The sequence below is a fragment of the Leptinotarsa decemlineata genome, unplaced genomic scaffold, assembly GCF_025532065.1.
Source record: "Leptinotarsa decemlineata unplaced genomic scaffold, Ldec_3_MD MMD2_tig00078422_RagTag_RagTag, whole genome shotgun sequence".
NCBI lineage: Eukaryota > Metazoa > Arthropoda > Insecta > Coleoptera > Chrysomelidae > Leptinotarsa > Leptinotarsa decemlineata.
The window spans coordinates 3,578,939-3,601,068 of record NW_027412747.1 but is presented as its reverse complement, the minus strand read 5'-3'; the positions used below and the strand labels follow the sequence as shown (position 1 = coordinate 3,601,068).

General features: G+C 34.8%; 2 protein-coding genes across 8 annotated transcripts in view; one reads left to right on the top strand and one right to left on the bottom strand.

Moving 5' to 3' along the window:
* Positions 1–8,695: 8,695 nt before the first annotated feature.
* On the bottom strand, positions 8,696–10,818 carry mRpS16 (mitochondrial ribosomal protein S16). The gene is made up of 3 exons (XM_074186312.1): positions 10,550–10,818; positions 10,335–10,494; positions 8,696–8,996 (listed from the first exon to the last, which is right to left on the bottom strand). The coding sequence occupies exons 1-3, from the start codon at positions 10,661–10,663 to the stop codon at positions 8,887–8,889; spliced, it is 384 nt and encodes a 127-aa protein (XP_074042413.1). The 5' UTR covers positions 10,664–10,818; the 3' UTR covers positions 8,696–8,886.
* Positions 10,208–22,130, top strand: part of foi (solute carrier family 39 fear-of-intimacy) — a 35,997-nt gene continuing 24,074 nt past the window's right edge. The window contains exons 1-4 of one of the 7 annotated variants that reach the window (XM_074186307.1): positions 14,335–14,484; positions 14,740–15,125; positions 15,197–15,257; positions 15,533–16,009. In XM_074186307.1, coding sequence (XP_074042408.1) covers positions 15,240–15,257; positions 15,533–16,009 — 495 coding nt within the window. In that variant the 5' untranslated portion in view covers positions 14,335–14,484; positions 14,740–15,125; positions 15,197–15,239. Of the gene's footprint in view, positions 10,302–14,326; positions 14,485–14,536; positions 14,601–14,739; positions 15,126–15,196; positions 15,258–15,387; positions 15,456–15,532; positions 16,010–22,130 lie in introns of those variants that run through there. The other 6 variants (XM_074186308.1, XM_074186306.1, XM_074186309.1 and 3 more) reach the window with 6 other exon arrangements.

The window sequence follows — 22,130 nt, the reverse complement described above, 5'->3', positions numbered from 1 at the left end:
ATTATTATTTCTAATTTTACAAAAAAAAATGTAATTGAAATAGAAGTGAACATATCTCTTGTTATACTATAGTTTGGCGGGTTGGCTGTCCTTGTTCATCTTTCACTGCCTGAACCACTGTGCCTGCTGCTTTTGTGAGTGCGTTGGCTTGGAATGTGGGGGTTGAACAAACCGGCCATCAGATGCCTGCTTCCACATAGCCCGCTGGATACGGGAATTACAGAATCATTTGTGGTTCTGTTATTCCCTAATTGAATGGCATCCTAACGATGGCTCAATCGTGATTGACCTTTTTTCCCTAGCTACTCGTGGGACTTTTATGGACAGAGTAAATTTTAATGTTTTTTCTGACGTTGAGTCTACAGAAGAGATGGATGTCGAGCTTACGACTCCAACTGACCTCCCTGTAACTTCAGATCAGGAGCGAGAGCTTCTTAACTCTCCAACTCCTGATCCAATAACTGAACTTAAAAAAAAGTCGGAGTGGTCAAGTGGAAATCTTCCACCTTGATTATCCGACTACCTCTTTAACAGCCAATCAGCTGAAATCTCTTCAGTGGCGTTGGAAGCTCTTGGCTCCTACCGAGCAACGTCTAAATTGGTAGCAAATTGCCAAAAACGACTCTCCTCGATAGGAATACTTAACAGATTGTCTCTGGTCTGGGTTCCTGGCCATACTGACCTGGATAAGGTAATGAGGTTGCTGACTCCCTTGCACAGAAGGGTGCTGCAAGCAGCTTCATCAGACCAGAACCTGTCATTGGCATCGCTTTAGGCTCTACCAAACAAAGATTGAACACCTGGATGGCAAAAAGTTTCATGGACTTCTGGCAGAATCTTCCAGGATTGGCTCGCTCCAAGGCGTTCATTTATCCTTCGAAGCTCGATACCAAACAGTTATGGGACTACAGTAGGGATGAACTACAACGTCTAACATGCCTTCTTACAGGTCACTGTCATTTAAATCATTATATGCAGATACTCGGACTGTCGGAAGACAGTGTGTGTGTCGCCTCTGTTTGTAAAATGATGAAACAGCAGAGCAGAAGACACTTTGTGTCTTCTGACTACTCACCATACAAACTAATCGGCTTCATTGAGAAGCTGGGTTTATTTCATCTAGTGTGAAGATATGTGAGCCACAATAAACCCTTGCAGGTTGCGGTGGAAAGTCGAATAGACCGACTCACTTTGGACTCAACCTAACCTATACTATAGTTCGCGTTGTCACATCACAACCGAGCTCCTTCACGCCAATATTTGGTGAATTTCCATCTCAGTAATTTCCATATGATATGCTTCTCTTTATTGGTCTACGGAACATTATTCTAAATACGATTCGGATTGATTGAATTCAAATTGAATTCATTCTACACAGTTCTTCATACAATTTTGTGCCGCACTAATTGAAATGTCTTTTGGTTCAGTCAATCAAGCTGTTTCGTTAATGTTTTGTTCACAGTCCAGTGTTTCTGAGGTAAAACAGGGTAACTGCCAGTTGGTTGATTGGCAGTCTGCTGATGTTCTGCGTTGATTGGAAATGGTGTCGGTTCACCTGAATGACTTGTCTGGGATGCTCCAGTTGAATTACACATCAGATCAGGGTATCACCTATAGTGTACTTCGGAATTCGAAATATATAATAAAAGCCAATTAGTCTCTCGTTTGGATCCTCACGTCGACTCAGATAACCATATCCTTACAAGTTCCTTTCATGGTAGGTTATTCCTCCGCAGGTCCAGGTACTATCCACTGATCCCAATAGCGTTAACGTGGCGTGGCGCTGGTTAAATAATAACTAACAAGATTCCAACGTTTTGTTACTGTCTACATAACTCGACAGTTCTCCTTCCACTAAAAATGTCTGACTATGCATCCCACAGTGATGCATCATTCTGAAGTCGCTCAAGTACGTAGATTCTGATTCTGGATACTTTCTGACGTCTCTAAGAGATACAGTCGAAATGTTCACTCTCTCATCACTGCAATTGTACGCGATTATCCTGGTTACAAAATAATGCATGCCCAGCAAGATAGCAATTATTGAGACAATCGAGATCGTGCTGCCTTTTCTCATCTTATTGCCAAGAACTGACGTAAGGTGTGTGGACTCTCCTACTTAGAACTAATATCGATCATTTGCAATACGGTGAAACGATCAGTACATTCATAAAAAAATTAAGACTAAAATAATAGAGTAATTCAAAAGGAAGTGGAAACAAAATTTAGTTCATCCGTTATCTACTGTCAATCCGGGTCAAAGATAGACACTAGTTCGACTAAAACATTATTTGGCTCAAAGAGAGTTTACCCCGGCTCTTAAAGTAACGGCACTCCTTTGATTTGCTCAAATGCATTATCATTATTCTAATTATATCCATCCTTAGTCATTCATCTACACCTTACTAATTATAAGTCTACACTCCGTCACTCAGTTCTCATTTACTTATTCACCCAGTAACATTCTCTCACAGATTCAGTCGATCTGGTTCTCACTGAGTCTGACTTTATCTCCTTAAAGGTTGGAGTTTCTCTATACCTTCGTCTGTATTAACAATTTTCTCCTCAGTCGCCGCTTCTTCTGAGTGACCTTTGAATTCTATCCACTGGGCATCCATACCTAAACGTCCTCCCAGAACTGTTCTACCTTACCGCTTCTTCATCGCTATTACTACTAATCCCATTACCTCTATAACTTTCCTAAAAAATCATCTAGGGTTGCCGCGATCATCCCTAACGAATAGTTAGCTACTCTAAGTAGCTTCTACTGTATCCTATCAAACCAGAAAAAATTAGACGAAAAATATTACTATTTTTTTCTCCTCCTTCTTTCACCCTCTCAAATAAAATATATCCTCTTCAAACTAAACAATCCCACTTTCCTGATTAAATTAATCCTACCAACCTTTTTCTTTCACCCTTCAAATAAAATAATCCCACTGCTAGGCCACCACTGTAATAAGTGACCGTCGGGTCGTCTGATTTAGTGGTCCCTATATACTACTAATTATATATAATATTTATCTTGATTATTCTCGCACAAGAAAAATACACCCCCCCTGTCCCGTGGGTTGGGCTACCTTTCGGGCGCGTCCCCAGATGAGGATAGGGGACGGCCAGGGGACTGGAGGCCCAGTCCGGGAAGGCAATGTGGCCTTACGAACGGGGTCGCCGGACTCCTGATCAGAAATAAGTAGGGTGAGGGGAATTAAAACTCCCTAAAAGTCTATGCAAAACATGCCACCGTGGACCAGCCTACTCAAGCTAAGGTGTAAGGAATCGTGCCAACAGCTGAATGGCCGCAAGGTGACATGCGGTTACGAACTATCCCTTTGGGGAACTGGGCGAAACCTCATTGTAATCAACCTACCACTGGTAATGCGGAAATTTGCCTGAGGTGACCAACTCTTCCCTTGCTACTCGTGGGAACCCACATGAATAAAACAAACACAAAAACAGAAACAACAAAAACCCATTCCGAGGCTGGACAGAAGTGCTCACCTCAATCTAAGGCGGTGGCTAGGGGTGAACAGAAATGTCCACCCCAATCTATGTCTTGGAATAAGACTGGATATAGCAGATCACCTCGTGATGTAATACAAAGGCCACGGCGTAAGCGCATTTGCGACGCCAAGGCCAAAAAGTAGAAAGAGAGCAAAGGAGGCAGGAGTGGCAGCAACTATAAGTGCGCCCTCCTCCTCCCCCCCCTCCGCCTCCAACAGCAAGGGCATTTCCTGCGGCGGGCGCCAAGTGCTCCGCCTTGAATAAAAGCAAAGAACCGGCTGCCCCTGCAGGAAAGCTCCCTCACTTGTACACCTCCACGGAGGGAACCCCAGGAAGGTTGAAGAAGTCGCGTAACGACAGTAATGTCGCTGCACCTTCCAAAACCTTCGCAGAGGCCACTGTTAGACACCTCAAGGTTGCCAAAGAGAGTGTGTGTTCGGCGAATCTTGGCCTACACCTGCCAATATAAAGGAGATGTCTCCCAGCGACCTGTCCACCTTCCTGGAAAGGACAGGATGGACGACGACCTAGGAGGACAACTCCTCGGGAGGATGTACAATGGGTCACATGTGGCCTAAGTGATGTGGGACTACACTCACCCTCCCTACTCTACAGATACAGATACACCCCTCCTGAATATAGGATAATTCAGCCGAAGATATTACTTTTAAATTTAGTTTAGTAGCGCGATTCACTGTAGTCCTTCACGCCAGTATTTGGTTTACTAACGCCTTGGGAATGTCCTTCTCAATAACTTCCATAAGATATGCTACTCTTCATTGATCAACCATACAAGTTTGCGCTGCAATGATTGAAAAGTCTTTCGGTTCAATCACTCAAGCTGCTTCGTTAATGTTAAATGGCTTGTCTCTGGTTGACTTTGAGTTTATTACTGAAAGCTGATAAAGGTTCACTTCTTCTACGAAAACACATGTGTTTGTAACGAAAAATAATATACCTAACTTATACTTCAATACAATAGTACGAAAACAGCACAAATTAATTTTGAATTATATCCGGAAAGACAACAGCCGGATGGAACATTATTCGGAATTTTGGACAAACACCTGGCTAAGTACAGTGCATTTCAAAATCCAAGAATGAAGTCCCAGTAGAAACGGAGGTGCCACGGACGAGCGTTTGGAGGGAATTCAAAAAAATTGGTTTGAAATGTTATAAAATACATAAATATTTCACGAAAATTACATCCAGGTGATCTTAAAAGAAAGACGGAATTTTGTAGCCTGCTCTCGAATAGGGTAGACCCTATAAACTAAAAAACATTATTCGGACCGACGAAAGAACTTTTCCAAACTGTGGTGTTTTTAATAGAAATAATGAACACATTTGGAATGAAAATAATCCACGACACGTCAGAGAAGTCAGACCACAAGTTCGGTTTCGTTTGAATGTGTGGACTGAAATTTATAACGACCGCCGAATACTTGGACCTCATTTCTTCTCTAATATGACGAGGCTCCACATATTAAAAAAGCAGTTTGCGAATATTCACACCAAAGATTTCCTAATAGGTGGTTTGGAAATTCTGGACCAGTGAGGTGGCCTGCAATGTCACCTAACCGTATAGTTTTGGATACTTTCTTGTGGGGCACTTTCAAAAACAGAATCTATGGAAACCGAGAATATGACGCAGCGCGAACTTAGATAAAATATAATCACGCAATTCAAGTCTATCAGAAGAAGAGATTTTGTTAGAGCTGTGATGTCTCCCAGCGACCTGTCCACCTTCCTGGAAAGGACAGGATGGACGCCGACCTAGGAGGACAACTCCTCGGGAGGATGTACAATGGGTCACATGTGGCCTAAGTGCGTGGGCTTACACTCACCCTCCCTACTCTACAGATACAGATTGTTAGGGCTGTTTTTGATTTGAGACGGCACATTCCATCATATTAATATCTTATCACATCTGTAAATCATTATAAGCGAATTACAAAGAATTCATAATGCATCAAAATCGTAACGATCACAAACTTATTCGATTACAATAGTACTCCATCAGAATCTTATAGTTCGTGGGCTCAAATACAATATCGAAGATTTTTTTTCCATTTTATTATATTTTTTAATTGAAAGGGGTATATTTTCAAGAGAGAATAATTTTTGGAAAAAAAAGTTTTGGCTTTCTACTTCTCCATCTGTTTACCGAAAAATGTGTGAATTTTCGAGTGAAAGGCAGGATCAATCAATTTCAAGAAATTACCGCTTTACAAAGATGTGTAGATCATACAAAGAAGTAACTTTCATACACAAACCGGAAGAAAAACCCCTCTCGAAACAGCTAATTTTACATAAACATTGAATTACACGAAAGAAAAATACATTCGAAACAAATACTTTCATATGAATACTGAATTATACAAAAAAACGTTTCTCCATTCAGTTTGTATTCCAAACATTCGTTATGGAATTGAATCAGATATCATGCACAGGATTACTATGCAATATAGTAGATGATAGACATCTGATGTTTGAGTATAAGACAATTGTCTTATGGCCTCTTCTGCACCAATCTGAATAACATAAGATGAAGCACTCAATTCATTCATAAAATTACGACAATATGTCACGAATGTCATCGATGACAGAACGTAATGACATTCGTCTATTTGATTACATCCCAGCCATAAGAATCTTGTTTAAATGATCTATTTTTCTGAGAGTAGTACAACGAACGTGTCACGAGAGGCAGCACTAGTAGTAGGGACAAACAAACTATTCCCATGTAAAACAGTGTTATTTACGTAATATTAATTTATTATTTAAAAATATAAATCTGATATAAAGAATTATTTTGTGCTAGTATAATGCCAACAAAGCATTGCTGTTTTGCGAATTGTACGTCGGATAATCGATATCCGGAAGAAAACGTGTTTTTTATATCATTTATAAAACCTCATATCAATGAGGTTAGATGTGAGAAATGGATACATGCTTCGAGGAGAGTGGATTCAACAAGAAATGAATAAATATCCACATGTATGCTTAAACATGAAATGAATAGTAATTTTTTCATAGTTAATTACCATTGATTAGATATAACATACTGCAGGTCGGGTCTCCCAGATATGAATCTCGACTGGATTATTCATTTTCAACAGAAAAATTTCGAAACCCCACCCAAAAATTTCACAATTCTCAAAAATTTGGAAATACATTTTGCAGGTCGGATCTCCCAGACATAAATCTCGACCAGGATGATCATTTTCGACAAAAAAAATCCGATCCCCACCCTTTCAGTATGAAAAAATTCCACATTTCTCATAAAATTGAGGCACGACCTGCAGAAATACTGCATTTTAAAAAGAAGTGCAAGATCTAGAAAATGTTGTGGAATGAATGAAAACAGCATTCCTCCATATAAAATTCCTATTTTGATTGTACCTGCAAAACCTGATAATCAAGGAAACAAAAATTACGATTAGTACCTAGTTGAAATAAAAAGATCTCTCACTACTTTTCAGAGGTTAATGGATAATGTTCTAATGGTACTCACAAAATTAAAATTATTTGTTTGGGGGTAACTAGATTGCAGGTCCACAGGCCAGCAAATTGTTCTCAGTTAACTTCGCTTACGTAATCTTGTAGAAAAGCAAAAATTATTGCAGGTTGGGTCTGCCAGACATGAATCTCTATCAGGTTAATCATTTTCGAGAGAAGAATTTTCCAATCCCCACCCAAAAGTTTTACAATTCTCAAAAAAATGAAAATGCATTTTGCAGGTCGACGGAAATTCTTGAGGTCGAGTCTCCCAGACATGAATCATGACACCGGGTAATCATTTTCGATAAAATCCCCCCTCACCAAAAGTCACAATTCTCAAAAAATTGAAAATACATTTTGCAGGTTGGCGGAAATTCTTGCAGGTCAGGTCTCCTAGACGTGAATCTTGACCAAGTTGATCATTTTCGGCATAAAAAAATTTCCAAGCCCCACTCAATAATTTCACAATTCTCAAAAAATTGAAAATACCTTTCGCAGGTCGGCGGAAATTCTTGCAGGACGGGCCTCCCAGGCATAAATCTCGACTAGGTTCATTAATCATTTTCGACAAAAAATTTCCAACCCCCACCCTTTGAGTAAGAAAAAATTTCATAAATTCGAAAATGAACTTTGCAGGTCGGCAGTAATTCTTGCATGTCGAGTCTGCCAGACATGGTCGGCAATTTTATGAAAAATGTGGAATTTTTCCATACTCAAAGGTTATTGGGGGTTGCTTTTTTTTAGTCAAAAATTGTGAACTTTTGGGTGGGGGTTGGAAAATTTTTCTGTCGAAAACGATTAACCTGGTTGAGATTCATGTCTGGCGCGCCTGCAAGAATTTCTGCTGAACTACGAGGTTTATTTTCAATTTAATGAGGAGTGTGGAATTTTTCCATAATTTCCTATGATTATAATCATAGGGTAGGGTTTGAATTTTTTTCGTCGAGAATGATTAACCTCGTAGAGATTCATGTTTGGCAGACCCGACCTGCAACAATTTCTCCCGACCTACAAGGTTTATTTTCAATTTTATGAAAAATATGGAATTTTTCCATACTCAAAAGGGTAGAGGTTGATTTTTTTGTCGAAAATTATTAACCTGGTAAAGATTCATGTCTGGCGGATCCGACCTGCAAGAATTTTGGCAGACCTGCAAGGTTTATTTTCAATTTTGTGAGAAATGTGGAATTTCTCCATACTCAAATGGTGGGAATTGAATTTTTTTTGTCGAGAATGATTAACCTGGTCGAGATTCATATTTGGCAGACCTGACCTGCAAGAATTTCTGTCGACCTCCAAGGTAGTTTTATGAGAAATGTGAAATTATTTCATACTCAAAGGGTGGGGGTTGGAATTTTTTTTATCGAAAATGATCAACCTGGTCGAGATTTATGTCTGGGAGACCTGACCTGCAAGAATTTCCGCCGACCTGCAAAATGTATTTTCAATTTTTTGAGAATTCTGAAACTTTTCAGTGGGGGTTGGAAAATTTTTCTGACAAAAATGATTAACTTTGTCAATATTCACGTGTGGAAGACCCGACTTGCAAGAATGTTTACCTTTCTACAAGATTACGTGAGCAATGTTAACTGAGAACAATTTGCAGACCTGCAAAATAGTTACACCTGCACCAATCTCTAGCCGTTTTAGTGTGTTTCCTGCAGTCACTTGTGCAGATAAAAATAAGTTTCAAAGATATACAATATTTATTGAATAAATTTATAATGAAAACAACTGAATCACAAACTGCATCAGAAACTTTTTCAAGAAATATTAAAGATTAAAATCATTTGTTTTAAGGAGAATCGTCCATTAGTTTCAAAGGTTCTGGATTTTAACATCTCTTTTAAAAATTTCTTAAATAATCTTACAGATCTATCATGCTTTCTCTTCGGCAGAAGCTTCTTGTTTGGCCTTTTGCATTGCCAACCTATTCCTCCAAGCATTCATAAAACTATTTGGGTGTATAGGGAAAAATCCTGCCAGTCCTAAAAATAAAAAAAAATTATTAAACTTCCTGCCTGTACAATATTATGAACTAAATAAACAGACAAACAAATTAGAAAATTTTCTTAGATCATGCAGCTAAAATGAAATAATTACCAAAATAATTCAACAACTATGTTTATGTTGACAGTTTTGATTTCCTGTGGATGGCTGGCAGTGATTTGTGTATAAGGACTTTAATTGGCAAAACTAAACTTTATTGATAATTCTAAATGAAATTTGTAACTTTTAACTGAGTGAAGTATTTTTAAGGAAATATCAATTAACATCTCATGAACATCAAAAGAAAAACACTTATTCCATTGCAGAAACTTCTCAAATAGTTTGAAATATTTGTAACATTTCTTGAAAAGCACATTGAATGTCAGAAACACTTTAGTGGAAAATTCTGAATAAATATCATTGGATGGACCAAATAAAGCTGCCAATTAACATTAACTAAAAGATATGGAATCATAAATGTAATTCAATGCTTTTATGCCTGTAGCATAAATACATATGTGCTTTTGTACATCAATTAAATTATTTTAGTGAAATAAGAATAAGAACCAAATAAAAATCTATCTATAAAATGAGCACTGAACACTAGCATATAGTTACAGTTACATGTAAAGTAATGATTCCTGTAGATGCATATAACATCAACATAGCTTGTAAAGTTTTAGTCATCTTAGGTAAAGATTAGGGATCAGTCAGGTAGTAAATAATACCAAAATACTAGGAAATAATTAATCAACAGTCATTATGCAAGGTGCATATAAAAACATTAATATAGTTTTTAAGGAGTAGTCTTAGTGATCACCAGATGATGCTAACTCAATTACGGAAACGTGCTTCAAGAGATAACAATTTCAATAGAAGCACTAGAAATTATGAAAATAAAACTTCTAGAAAAAAGTTTCAACAAACGTTCATTTAAGTACCTTATATTTCAATCCCATAATAAATTCCTGAGAAATAATCTCTTAATTTCTCACTACTTTTAGTTAAATATTTCATTTTTTGATACCAGACAATACATTACTGAAATAAGAATCCTTTTTTCAGAAGAAATACAGAACATAGTGTGTATTACATTTTTTTTTTGCAAAATATTCAATTCTAAAAGTTGCATGTCTTATTTTACCATTAGTTATGTGATTTTATTTTATTTGTTCCTTCTGTATTGAAACAACAAATCTGAATAATTTTTTTTCCTTTTTCAGAACATTTCCTTCCATAAAACAATGCGTCTTCGTTTTCAGTGGCATGACAATCTAGCAATTTTCAAACTATACACTTTATAAGTAAGTTCATTAAATGCCCAAACTAGATATCACCTAACAACTCTTCCACAGGCTTTGAAACATATGCACCATTTCCTATCCAGTGTCGGATTCTTTCCAGGTTCAATGAAGTTAATTTTTCATTATTTTCATTTGGTAAAGGATCGTGGGTTCCCAGTTGTTCGATTACAGGCATATACTGTTCATTTCTTCTCTAAAATAATAATCGAATTCAAATGTGAAGAAATAGCATGAGAAGTAATTCTAACCTCAGCGACCACAATATGGAAAAAAGGCCTGTTAGTGCAGCCTTGTCTGACAAATCTGATAACTTTGGCAGAATTTTTAAGATAAACACCTGTTCCACTAGCAGGAGGAAGCATTTCTATTTTATCGATATTTATTGTTTTTTTTGTCCTTTGATGTTAGGATTTCTTTGGTTAGGATTTTGGATTTAGGATGAAAAATATAAACAGGTTATGATATGACCACAGATTAAGTACTTAATCTGTGATATGACATGCTTACGACCAGTGACGTCATAATATGGGGTATGGACCGGCCATTGAAGAGACAACATTGACTCCAACAACTAAAAAAATATGAAGAGATTCACATTTTGGCATTTACGTCACGCATTCCCTTAACGTTAGATAGAAGGTCATGATGTTCCACGTGTTGAATATTTCCATTCATTGTGAAAATTTTGGAATTTAATTTGTCACATGGTGCTGTGACGTAGTGGCCGAAACATTGTGTCATCCGCAGGTGGAATTAAAAGTGACGTCACGGCCAATCCATATTCATTATCATGTCTATGATAATAGACCACAGACATACCAATCATTTTACGTTTTACGACTTTGAATACTTTACAAAATCCACCAAAATATTTTTTATTGTTTTATAGATTATTAGTTGAGGACACCTAATGAATCTTTATGTACAAGATAGAAATCGTAATCCACAGAAATTTATTCCATCATAACATCAAACGATAGAAATCGCAATTGATCATATAGTACAGTGGTCGCCAACCTGTTGATCGAGAGCTAACGGTAGCTCGCGGAGGCAATTCTGGTAACTCTCACAACGATTTTAATTTAAAAAATACAAACTGCAAAAATCAGAGAAGCTTCCGAAAATTCCACAAAAAAATCTAATTGTCATAATATTAAACATAAACAGCGGCAACGTTGCGGTGAGCGATCTGCCGCTGACGCCATCAAGCTAGAATCGGCTAGAACCGACCAGCCGGACCAGCGTGTGTTCGAGAACGATCTGGATTGCTTTGAACGGGATAAATACGCACGGCGCGGCGACATTGCGCTTAGTTTAAAACTGAACGCGTAACCAACGTCCAGCGGTTGGTTGGTTGGGTTAGTAGAGAACAACAAAAATAATAGTATGGCAAGCAGTTGTAAGGAGGTAAAGACATACCACTTTCATTCGGAATGGAAAGAACAATACTGTTTTACAGAAGTTAAAGATAAAATTGTGTGTTTGTTATGTAATACTTCGGTCTCCGTTGCTAAAAAAGAAAATGTTGAGAGACATCATAAAACTGTACATTCTAATTTTGAAAAATCATTGTCACTACATTCTGCCGCCAGAAAGGAGAATCTGAAACAGTTAAAAAAGCAGTTAATTGGACAACAATCAATATTTTTAAGAACAGTCGACAAAAATAAGGCTGCAACTGAAGCATCGTACCGTATGTCCCAGATAATTACACAAAAAAAGAAACCTTATGAAGACGGGGAAATGATAAAACAGGCGTTTTTAGAAGCTGCTGATTCGTTATTTGCCAACTTTAGAAATAAAGACGAGATAGTTTCAGCTATAAAATCTATGCAACTTTCTGCTAATACCGTGATGAGACGTGAAGAAGTAATGAGCAATGATATTTTTTACAGTTAAGAACTGACTTAGATAACTGTTTATTTTTCACTTCAACTAGATGAATCAACAGATGTCATTGACACTGCCCAGATGGCCGTATTCGTCAGGATGGTTTTTAGTGATTTTACGATTAAAGAAGATCTTTTGAAGTTCATTCCACTGAAAGGACACACTACTGGACATGAGTTGTTTTCTCATTTAAAAAATATTATTTCTTCCGAGAAAATTCCAATATCGAAAATGGTAGACTTGACAACCGATAGCGCTCCAGCTATGGTGGATTGTGATAAGGGTCTGGTGGCGTTATGTCGTAAAGATGAAACTTTCCTGCAATTTCTCTGTTACCACTGCATTATCCATCATCAAGCATTATGTGGAAATTTCCTGAAAGTAAACAACGTTAAGAAACTGGTGGTAAAAATTGTGAACAAGATTAGAGCTCAAGCGTTACAAAGAAGATTATTCAGAACCTTGGCCGATGAAGTTGACTGTCAATACGGGGACCTACTCCTTCACTCTGAAGTCCGATGGTTGAGTAGAGGACGGGTGCTGAAACGTTTTAATGATGTCCTATCTGGCATAGTTCCATTTATCAAACAACGCGATGAACCGACTCCGGAAATAGTAAATTCAATCTGGCTTAGAGATTTCGGTTTTCTCGTGGACATTACAGAGAAATTAAACGAACTTAATTTGCAGCTTCAGGGGAGAGACAGACAACTAGCGGAAATGATTTCTGATATTAAAGCATTTATCAAAAAGCTGGAATTTTGAGAATAAAACCTGATTAACAGCGATGCCAAGCATTTTCCTATTCTTTCAGAAAAAATATCTCAAAATCCATTAGAACCCCATGACAACAAATATCATGTAGAAATAATTTCTACCCTGAAGAATAACTTCAAAAATCGTTTTAAGGATTTCAATGAAATGGCTTTAGTAGCGCAGTTTGTTGTTTCACCCTTTTTGGAAATTGATATCCAACAGTTTGCAACTTGTGTTATGCAGAACTTTGGCGAAGACATCGCTGCAACAGAAATGGAAGTCATTGAGTTTCAAAATGATTTAGCCCTAAAATCGTTAGTCTCAAGTACTGAATGTATCTGGCCTATTGTAAGTAAAGACAAATATTCAGTTCTATGCCGTGTTGCCTTGAAAGTGAAAGCATTATTCAGTTCAACCTATTTGTGTGAATCTTTTCCAATATTAAGTTTATCAAGAACAAATATCGCAATCGACTTACAGATGAACATTTGGGTAATGGTATTCGAATGGCTGCATCAAATTATACTGCAAACATTAAAAAAATTATCGATGAGTCTGAGTGTCCGCCTTCTCATTGAACGTACTATAACGTACTCCGTCATTACGCTAACGCATCATAATATCATTCGATCAGAAAAAAACCATGTCAATCTAATATTCAAACAGAAAATTTTAGATTCACTAAATATTTGTCTAGCTTGAAACTATATTCAATTTTTACTTTTGTAACTAGGGTATAATAATGAGTAACTCCATGAATCCCTTGTTAGTTGAAATTTTCATAGTCGACCTAGAGAACATCATCCATGCCAATCGCCAATTCTTCTTATACTGGTACATATGGGAAGATTTTATCCTAATCTGGTTTACTGGTACAGGCCAGCAGCTGAGTAAGTTTATCGAATTCGTTAATTCTATTCACCCTTCGATTAAATTCACGACTGAGATGGAAGTGAATAAGATTTTGCAATTTTCCATAAACCATCTTAACTGATGACCTCATTATACACAATTCATCTATACATCCATATCTATGTAAAATAACATTAATAAATATTATGATTCACAGACTATTGAATATTCCACTTTCAGAAAGCAATTTTCAATGAGAACTGATTTTCATAAAACATGCTGTTAACAACGGTTACGAAGAAAAAATTATTAATTTGATTATTTCTATAAATTTGCTGAAACAAGCTTTGAACCAGGTCTACCAGTTTCAAAGAATGATCCTACTGATAATGTCACTCATTGAAAAAAAAAGAATTGGGCGTAGCCTAGGTAATAATTTGAGTAAATGTATAAGTGACGTAAATGCCAAGACATGAATCTCGACATCTTTTTTTAGTCGTTGGAGTTGAAGTTCTCTTTTCAATGGACATTCCATATTATAACGTCACTGGTGAGCAGAGCAGAGAAAATTGGTTTGGTGTACCAAACTGAAAATAGAGAATTTGAGTAAATTTCAATAGAACAAAATTAGTGGTGGAAGATGAAAAAAAGTGTATAGTTCATAAAATCAAACACTGATTTTGAGGTATGAACCGGTGTAAAGTTTGTTTGAAATACGTGTACGCTGACAAAATCATTCGGAAAAAAATGGTCTAATTAATCTGCCCAGCAAGCATTTCTTCATTTATGGTCATGGCATAAGTGAAGATTTTGAAGCCGATATCCTATTCATCTCTTTATTAATCCTGATTCGTGATTTAGAACGAAAACCTTGGTCTACAATTTATTTTGAAATATCTAAAACTGTTCATATTTTTGAATCTTAGATTTTATTTTTCAGTTGAAAATTCCTTTGCAAATAATTTAGTTGAACTATCAGAAATGAAATCTACTTCTAGATGCTAAGTGGATTAGCCAATATGAAACCTGAAACCAAAACTGAAAAAATGAATTACATTGTGAATTACTTTGAATTTTTAGAATCAACCTCTATCCTATTTGAATACTATGAATTTTTTGGATTGTTTGATTGTTATCACTTGATTTATGAATGTTACTGTAGATTAAAAGCACTGATAAATAATATATTGTCTCTGAAATAAATGATTTTAAAATGAGTACATTATTGAAGTGTTGAAAGTATTTGTGAATCTTTTAGTTTTTTGTGGGTTAAATATATGATGAGGTGGCTCCAATATTATTTGATAGAGTTTTTTTATTGCCTAGGTACATAATATAAGGAGTGATAAGTCTACCTGAATTGTGTTTTGTATTTTATTTAAATGTTTGTGTTTTAGATTTTCAGTGAGCTGAATTCACAATTATTGGTTCATTGAAAGTATGTGTATGAATCAAAAGGTAAATATAATTTTTAGATTCTACCCCTAGCAACTTCTGCTCATATTGTTTACATATTAAAGTAACACTTCATAACATATTCACTAAATAATTCATAGGTAAACCGTTTTTTTAGTATACAATAGCTTCTTCAGGCATGTTCAATCTAAACAAAATTCTATGAGAAATAATGTTATTAGATACAGCATTCAGAAAAAGGCAAACAATAGACATGTGTTTTGGTCTTTTTGGTCCCTCAGCACTATGGCATAGCTACATACTGCTTTCTGTTTCAGATTCCTGTAACAATGTCCCGGCATGTACTATCAGTATGCATTTTCTGTTTCATTTGTGCAACACACTCGCCGTGCGCTTCTCATGCTGCCACCAGACAAGAGAACATATTTCGCCACAAAAATTACTATGATCCAAAGAATATACAAGCTATCGAACAGCTTCAAATTACATCCCGAGAAAAACAAAAATTTGACCAAGTATCGATCGGGACTGCTCACGATGACAAGGCTATCGAATTGGGACATCCTAGCAACAGGAAGGTGAAACGTAACAGCTATAATAGTGATGTAAATAGTGAAACAGAACAAGATTATATTAGGAAAATATTCATGATGTATGGTAATGGGGAAGAAATGACTTTGGAGGGATTCACGAAATTTTTAGCAGACATGAAGTTGCATGAGGTCGTTGTTAAGAGAAATGACGAACATGATATCGAGCACCATATTGATGTACATGTGGAAGAAAATAGCACGGTGAGTTGATTTTACACCAATTTCTAACTCCCTCTATCTCAATATATTTTCAATGTGCATTGCATACATTATGGCCACTTTGGTCAACTGCATTACTAACTTTAAGATGGATTCGTATACTAGACTTGACTCATAAGTAATAAATTAACTCATGGGTTTTCAGTGGAACCATTCATATATGTGTCGAAAGTTTTTCAAACCATTTCTGACAACCACTGACTTGACAGTATCAAATTATTCATTTATTCATAAATAGATATCAAAACATTCCAAATGGTACAAAATGACAAAAGACTCAATGAAAAAAATACTATTGAATATCAACTCATTACTAGTTTAAGGTTATATTTTATCAACATGTAAGGATTTTTTTCCTAATTTCAATAATTCAATAATTAATTTACACATTGATTACCCTCTCTAGGCATATGCATATGGTTACTTCAAATTCTTATTTTCAGTACATGATTTTGGTTTCATGAAATGAGAGAGTTGAAGTTGAATTCTGAACATGCCCAACCAGCGATATATTTCTTGAAGACCAGTGCGTTGCCTACCTTGTCGGAGATCACTCTAAAACCAACTATTTAACCGTCTTGGGTTACTGCTTTTGACAATTTATTTATTTTTTGTATCAATTTGACTAATTGCGCATATGATCCGAGGAGCCTCCTTTTCCTCATCATATTGGGAGACAGCAGAGTCCTTACATAGTTGACTTCACTCTCTGAACATTTCTATTGTTTTCTATTTGTAATACAGTTCATTTAGTGAACCATATTGGAGCCATTATGAAATATATTCAAGCAAAATATATCATAAATCTCGTGTGTATGAAATGGTAAAAATGGTACTACATCACATCAGGTTTTGCCCTCCCGAATGAAAAGTATTTCATTGTAATTTTTTAGCAGTCAACTAGTGAAAGCAGTACTTTCATAAATACTTCGATGATTTCACAAATAAAAAAGCTTAACTATTATGAGTTGTTATGGAATTATGAACAATCAATGTTATTGTTCATAATTATGTGAAAAAAAATAATATTATACACAGTTTGCGCCTATTCTCAAGAGTTTGAAGGTTGGTTATTCTTAACTTCTCACCTGAATCAGTTCCATAACGAGACAAGTTCAATTTCCAATAACAAATTTGGTGTAGCATCCTTTCACTTCTTCTAATATTTTCCTATAACCTGTGTAAAATGTTATATTCAATGAACTATTTTTTTATTATGTGGGATAAACCTTATTGCAGTACAGAAATATTCAAAACAATTTGTATAACAAAAACCACAAATCAAAATTACCTGGAAAAATTATCAAAGTAACAATACAATTAAATATAGTTTATTATAATCAAATGTATATTGCACAGTCCAACACAATATACTAGAAGAATATCATAATAGAGACATCTTCAAATAGAAGTTGATATTGTCCAACTTTTATTTTCAAAACACAAATTTGTATAATCTTAACTAGCTATCCCAATTTACAGTGTTCAAAGATTTTTTGAAAACGCTGTAGTGCAAGGATCCTTATCAATTTCAATGTGAGAGAATATGCTTTATTGGTCAAAGATACAAAGTCTTGTTGACAAAGTAAAGACCTAAAACAATCTTAAATTGAGGTAAACTAAAAAATACACACACAGAAAGAAGAAATGGAACAATAAGTCGACACCGACATTGTACTAGAATGTCTCATACCTACAACAATATTTAAAATCTAGCACATGAGAAACATCTTACAACATATTTAAACAAGCTTGAGTTAGAATGCGTCATTATAAAATTCTTGTAAACTATAATGGGGTTTATCCAACAGGAGAGCTTTTACTCTTTTTCTGAAATGTATTGCGGAACTTAATTTCTTTAATGTGTTTACTGCCTCCATAAATTACTGAATATTCAATTAGTATCAGTCGGAAGTTTAATGTTGCCTGCTTCACACATGGCAGGATGTGTGTAAGTAGTGTCAAATTTGTGAATTTGTTTTTTTAATTAGACATACCGCTTCCATAACAAAAATTGCGAATACTATTAACATTTTGTGTTTAACAAAAAGAGGTTTACAGGAATCTCGAACTTTGCACATTTATTTTAATGCACTTTTTGTAGTACAAAAACAGAGTCTATGAGATTCATATTACACACCCCTCAGAATGTAATTCCATATATTAAGTGGGATTCTACTATGAAATGGTACACAACCTTGGCAGAAGAAAGACTAAGTTCATTCGATGTTACTCTCACTGCATAACACCCAGAGGACAATTTTTTATTTAAATTTGAAACATGTTCATCGAACTTTAGTCTGAAATTTATATGAACACCTAGAAATCTTGTATGGTTAGCGCTTCCTATAACATACTCACCCATTTACTTGAAGGTGGTTGACAATGTTTTGTGGTGCATTTCATTAGTTCGGACTTCCATTGTCTAATATGATATAGATTTGAAATCCCGGAAAGAATCTGTACAAAATTAAAAGATTAGTTGAAAAATAACAATTATATTAAGCAAAAAAACTAAAATTACAATGAAATAAAATATAAGCAACAACCAAAACCGATGCAGCGGAGAGAGGGGATAGGTGAAAGCACTCGAGTTACCTATAAATAGTCAGATCTTGGTTTTGAAACTTTTAATTTTTATTTCTTGTAAATAATTTTTTAATTTTCATCTTGTGTTAATAGTTCAATTTTTGTTTTTTTTTTTGGTTGTTGCTTGTATTTTATTTCATTGTCATTTCAGTTTTTTTGCTTAATATAAATGTTGTTTTTTTTTAGCTAATCTTTTTATTTTTTTACAGATTCTTTTAGCGATTTCAATTCAATTTATATCATATTAGACAATGAAAGTCCGAACTAATGAAATGCATCCTCATCCATGACAAGCTCATCTAATTCACCTCATACATATCATCCCTGATAATTTTAATAAGTGTTTCGGAATATTCCTATCAGTGTATGATTGCGTCAATTGGTATTCTGGCTGACTGAATATGAATACTTAGGTATTTATTCCTGAATACAGCAATCACCTACATAAAACTTTGTTCTTCGGCTATATTCGATCATTGTGTCATTGCTCCACGACGTGCTCGTCCTTCTGCGTGGTGATTATCGGAAATTGGAGAGGTCATTATAGAAGGCACCTGTTTATTTCCTACTCTTCAAGACCTCCATTATGTTATTTTCATTAAAGACAGTAGACTTATTCTGCGAAGAAGCATGTTGGTTCATGCCTAAACTTTTTATGCATGGGAAGTACGTACTCTTATTTTTTTTTTTAACAAATTAGAATAATAGAATAACCGAAAACACACATCCCGTATAATAAATAACTTTTTGGTACAAAGTAGGGTCATGTTCATTAGGCAAAAAGTGTTTTTTTCTTGTATTATAAGAATGTTGCGTTCTTACTCTGTTGAAAATATCTCTATTTTTAAAAACATAACATGCCACCTCTATACAAACACACACACACACACAAAGAGATGTCTGGTTGATTATTTTGAAAGATTTTAAAATATCACTACATGAATAATGTAAACTCAGACTGCCTATAATTTTCGCTGCTCATTTTTGCAATTTAAAAACTTTCTCAGCTTCTAAGGTATAACCAACCATAGTGCGTTATGGTATATTTCATATATACTGGTCAAAGTAAAGTTGTCTAACTATATTTTAGTGTACAGTGTTTGGACATGACTGTTATGGAAAAACTCGTTTTTGGTAGTTTAATACATACGTTCCGAATATGCTCTGACTATTTGAGGCGATGATTTATTCTCAAACCAAGCATTTTAATTTCTCAGGTATAGTTAACAGTAACTTCATCATTAGCACAGCACATTGCTGTGTTCCACTCGCGACTGCAATGTTTTAAATACAATACACATGGTATTTCCATTGTTAATACATAGCTTTTTTCCTAAAAATTAATTTTGCTACACTTCTAGCTTCTATTTTAGTACGAGTATTACTTTCAATAAGAACATTTGTTTCATCAGCTCAGAAGGCAATTAAAGATGAAGGATGCTGGAGAGATTTCAACATATCATTTATATACAGTGTCATCCCCAAGGTATGCACCATATGGGAAACTTATTTATGAAGGGTTTTTCGATGAAATGTTATTCTTGATAAAAGTTTGTGCATCTCCTAAAACTAAACATGCATCAACAAAATACAGTAAAACACACGAAATATACGAGGAGCCTTCAAATATTTTATTTTGAGACAGGAGTAAAGTATTCTTATTTTGAAAAATCTCAGGAAATGTTATTTGAAAAAGTTGTTCAGCATCAAAAAATACATCTAGATTTGAAGTCATGTCCATTTTAGCAAGGTTTTATCATTATTTTACCTTTTTTTTAAATGGGGACTACGAAAAAAAAAATTGCTAAAACGATGAATAGGCAGCATCCTGTATACGACGGTTTATTTTTAAAGCCTGTAATATTACGAATTACACAACTATGCTGTTAACCACGGTCAATGTTTTTGAAGAGTGAAATAATTTTCAAAGTTTTTGGTGCGAAGTTATTTTTATTTTTTGTTAACACTGATAATTACTCAAAATTATACAGTATTGTAACAATAATTTGATATTCAATAATATCAAATCACAAAACATCAAAATAAAATAGGTATTTCGGAAAAAAACTCATTGATTTTCTGGAGATTTTCTTGTCCAAATATAAACAAACGCAACTGAAAGGCTAGTAAACAGATGAAATGGTTAAGTGACATGAAATTTGAGCCGAGTTTTAAATTCATATAGAGATAAAGTAAAAAAATTAAAATCAAATTCATTTGCTAGTCTTTGGATATGTGAAAGGCAACTGTTGCAACCATAGTTCTTTCTGAATATCAAAGGTTTGACAAAGTCTGGTGGTACAAGATGGGACTTTGAAATGAATTTTCGAAAGCAAGCTAGGACTAGATATTTAGTTTAATAGTAATCAATTTATGTATCTTATTCTGGAAAAAAATGGGGATAGGTTGGTGAACTGTTCACAATACTGGTAGTTGAAGTGAATAAGTAGTATGTAGACAATTTTTCATTCAATGTTTAATAGCACATGTTGTAACTTGATTATTTCTATGAGAAATTCATTGAAAATACCTGCAAATTTTTCCTTGCCACATTTTGCACCATCATTAGTAACTATGTAGAAAAAATATTTGTTTTGCAGTATGTTTGAGTGGAACAAAAGATAATCATATCGGGAAGCCGCCCTTCCCCCCAAAATTGGGAACACAGTTGGCCCCATTAGGGCTCCGCTGTATTGAGTTGAGAATCTATGACGTCACATAAAAAATATGGTGATTTAACCATTTTCTGTCACCAAAACATTCCAAAAGTAATCCTAACAACACTATTTCTTCTTATAATAATAATAAAAGCATATTCATGACATTTTATAATGTATACATCGGAAATAATAAACAAACTTCTGAATAAACTGATAATAACCTTGAGAAGTGAAACTTGTGCCAAGGTTAGTCATAAAAAAGATAAATACAATCTCACATATATCCATATACATTATGGGAAAAAATTTCGTGAAGTCCCTATTATCCATTCTTAAATTTTATTTTGATATGAAAAAAAGATTTGGAATTTTTTATATAATGAGACAGCTTATCATTTATATAAGGAATTATATACATGTAATTTTTTGAGATATTCTTTTCTTCACTGTATTGAACGTTTGATTTATTTCTATACATATAAATCAGAAGATTATAAAAATATAATTGACATATATCAATTTTCTTACTAATTTTGAAAAGATGTTCTCTTGAAAAATCATATTTTTTAATATAGATTATTTTTAGAAAGTATTTTTGAATAACTTCAAGTTTAGTCAAGTAGGTTCTACTCACTCCGCTCCAGCCTAATATTCCATATTGTAGATGTGATTGAACCAGAGCAAAATAAAGTAAATTCAAACGGTGTATGCTCAAGATTTTTTTTTATATTTAAATTTTGGAGAAGGATCTTTAATTTTTTCAGCAAATATTTGATTTGATGATTCTATCTCAAATGTTTATCAAACATTATGCCCAAGTACCTGATACAATCAGCCTTGAAGAATTCGAAACT

What these genes read in the sequence shown, in the direction of transcription:
- mRpS16 (XM_074186312.1), bottom strand. Translation starts at nt 10,663, where the DNA reads ATGCTTCCTCCTGCTAGTGGAACAGGTGTTTATCTTAAAAATTCTGCC. An exon ending in TCCATATTGTGGTCGCTGAG is followed by an intron (nt 10,495 to 10,549) that starts GTTAGAATTACT and finishes TTATTATTTTAG; the next exon opens with AGAAGAAATGAACAGTATAT. An exon ending in GCCTGTGGAAGAGTTGTTAG is followed by an intron (nt 8,997 to 10,334) that starts GTGATATCTAGT and finishes TTTTATTTTTAG; the next exon opens with GACTGGCAGGATTTTTCCCT.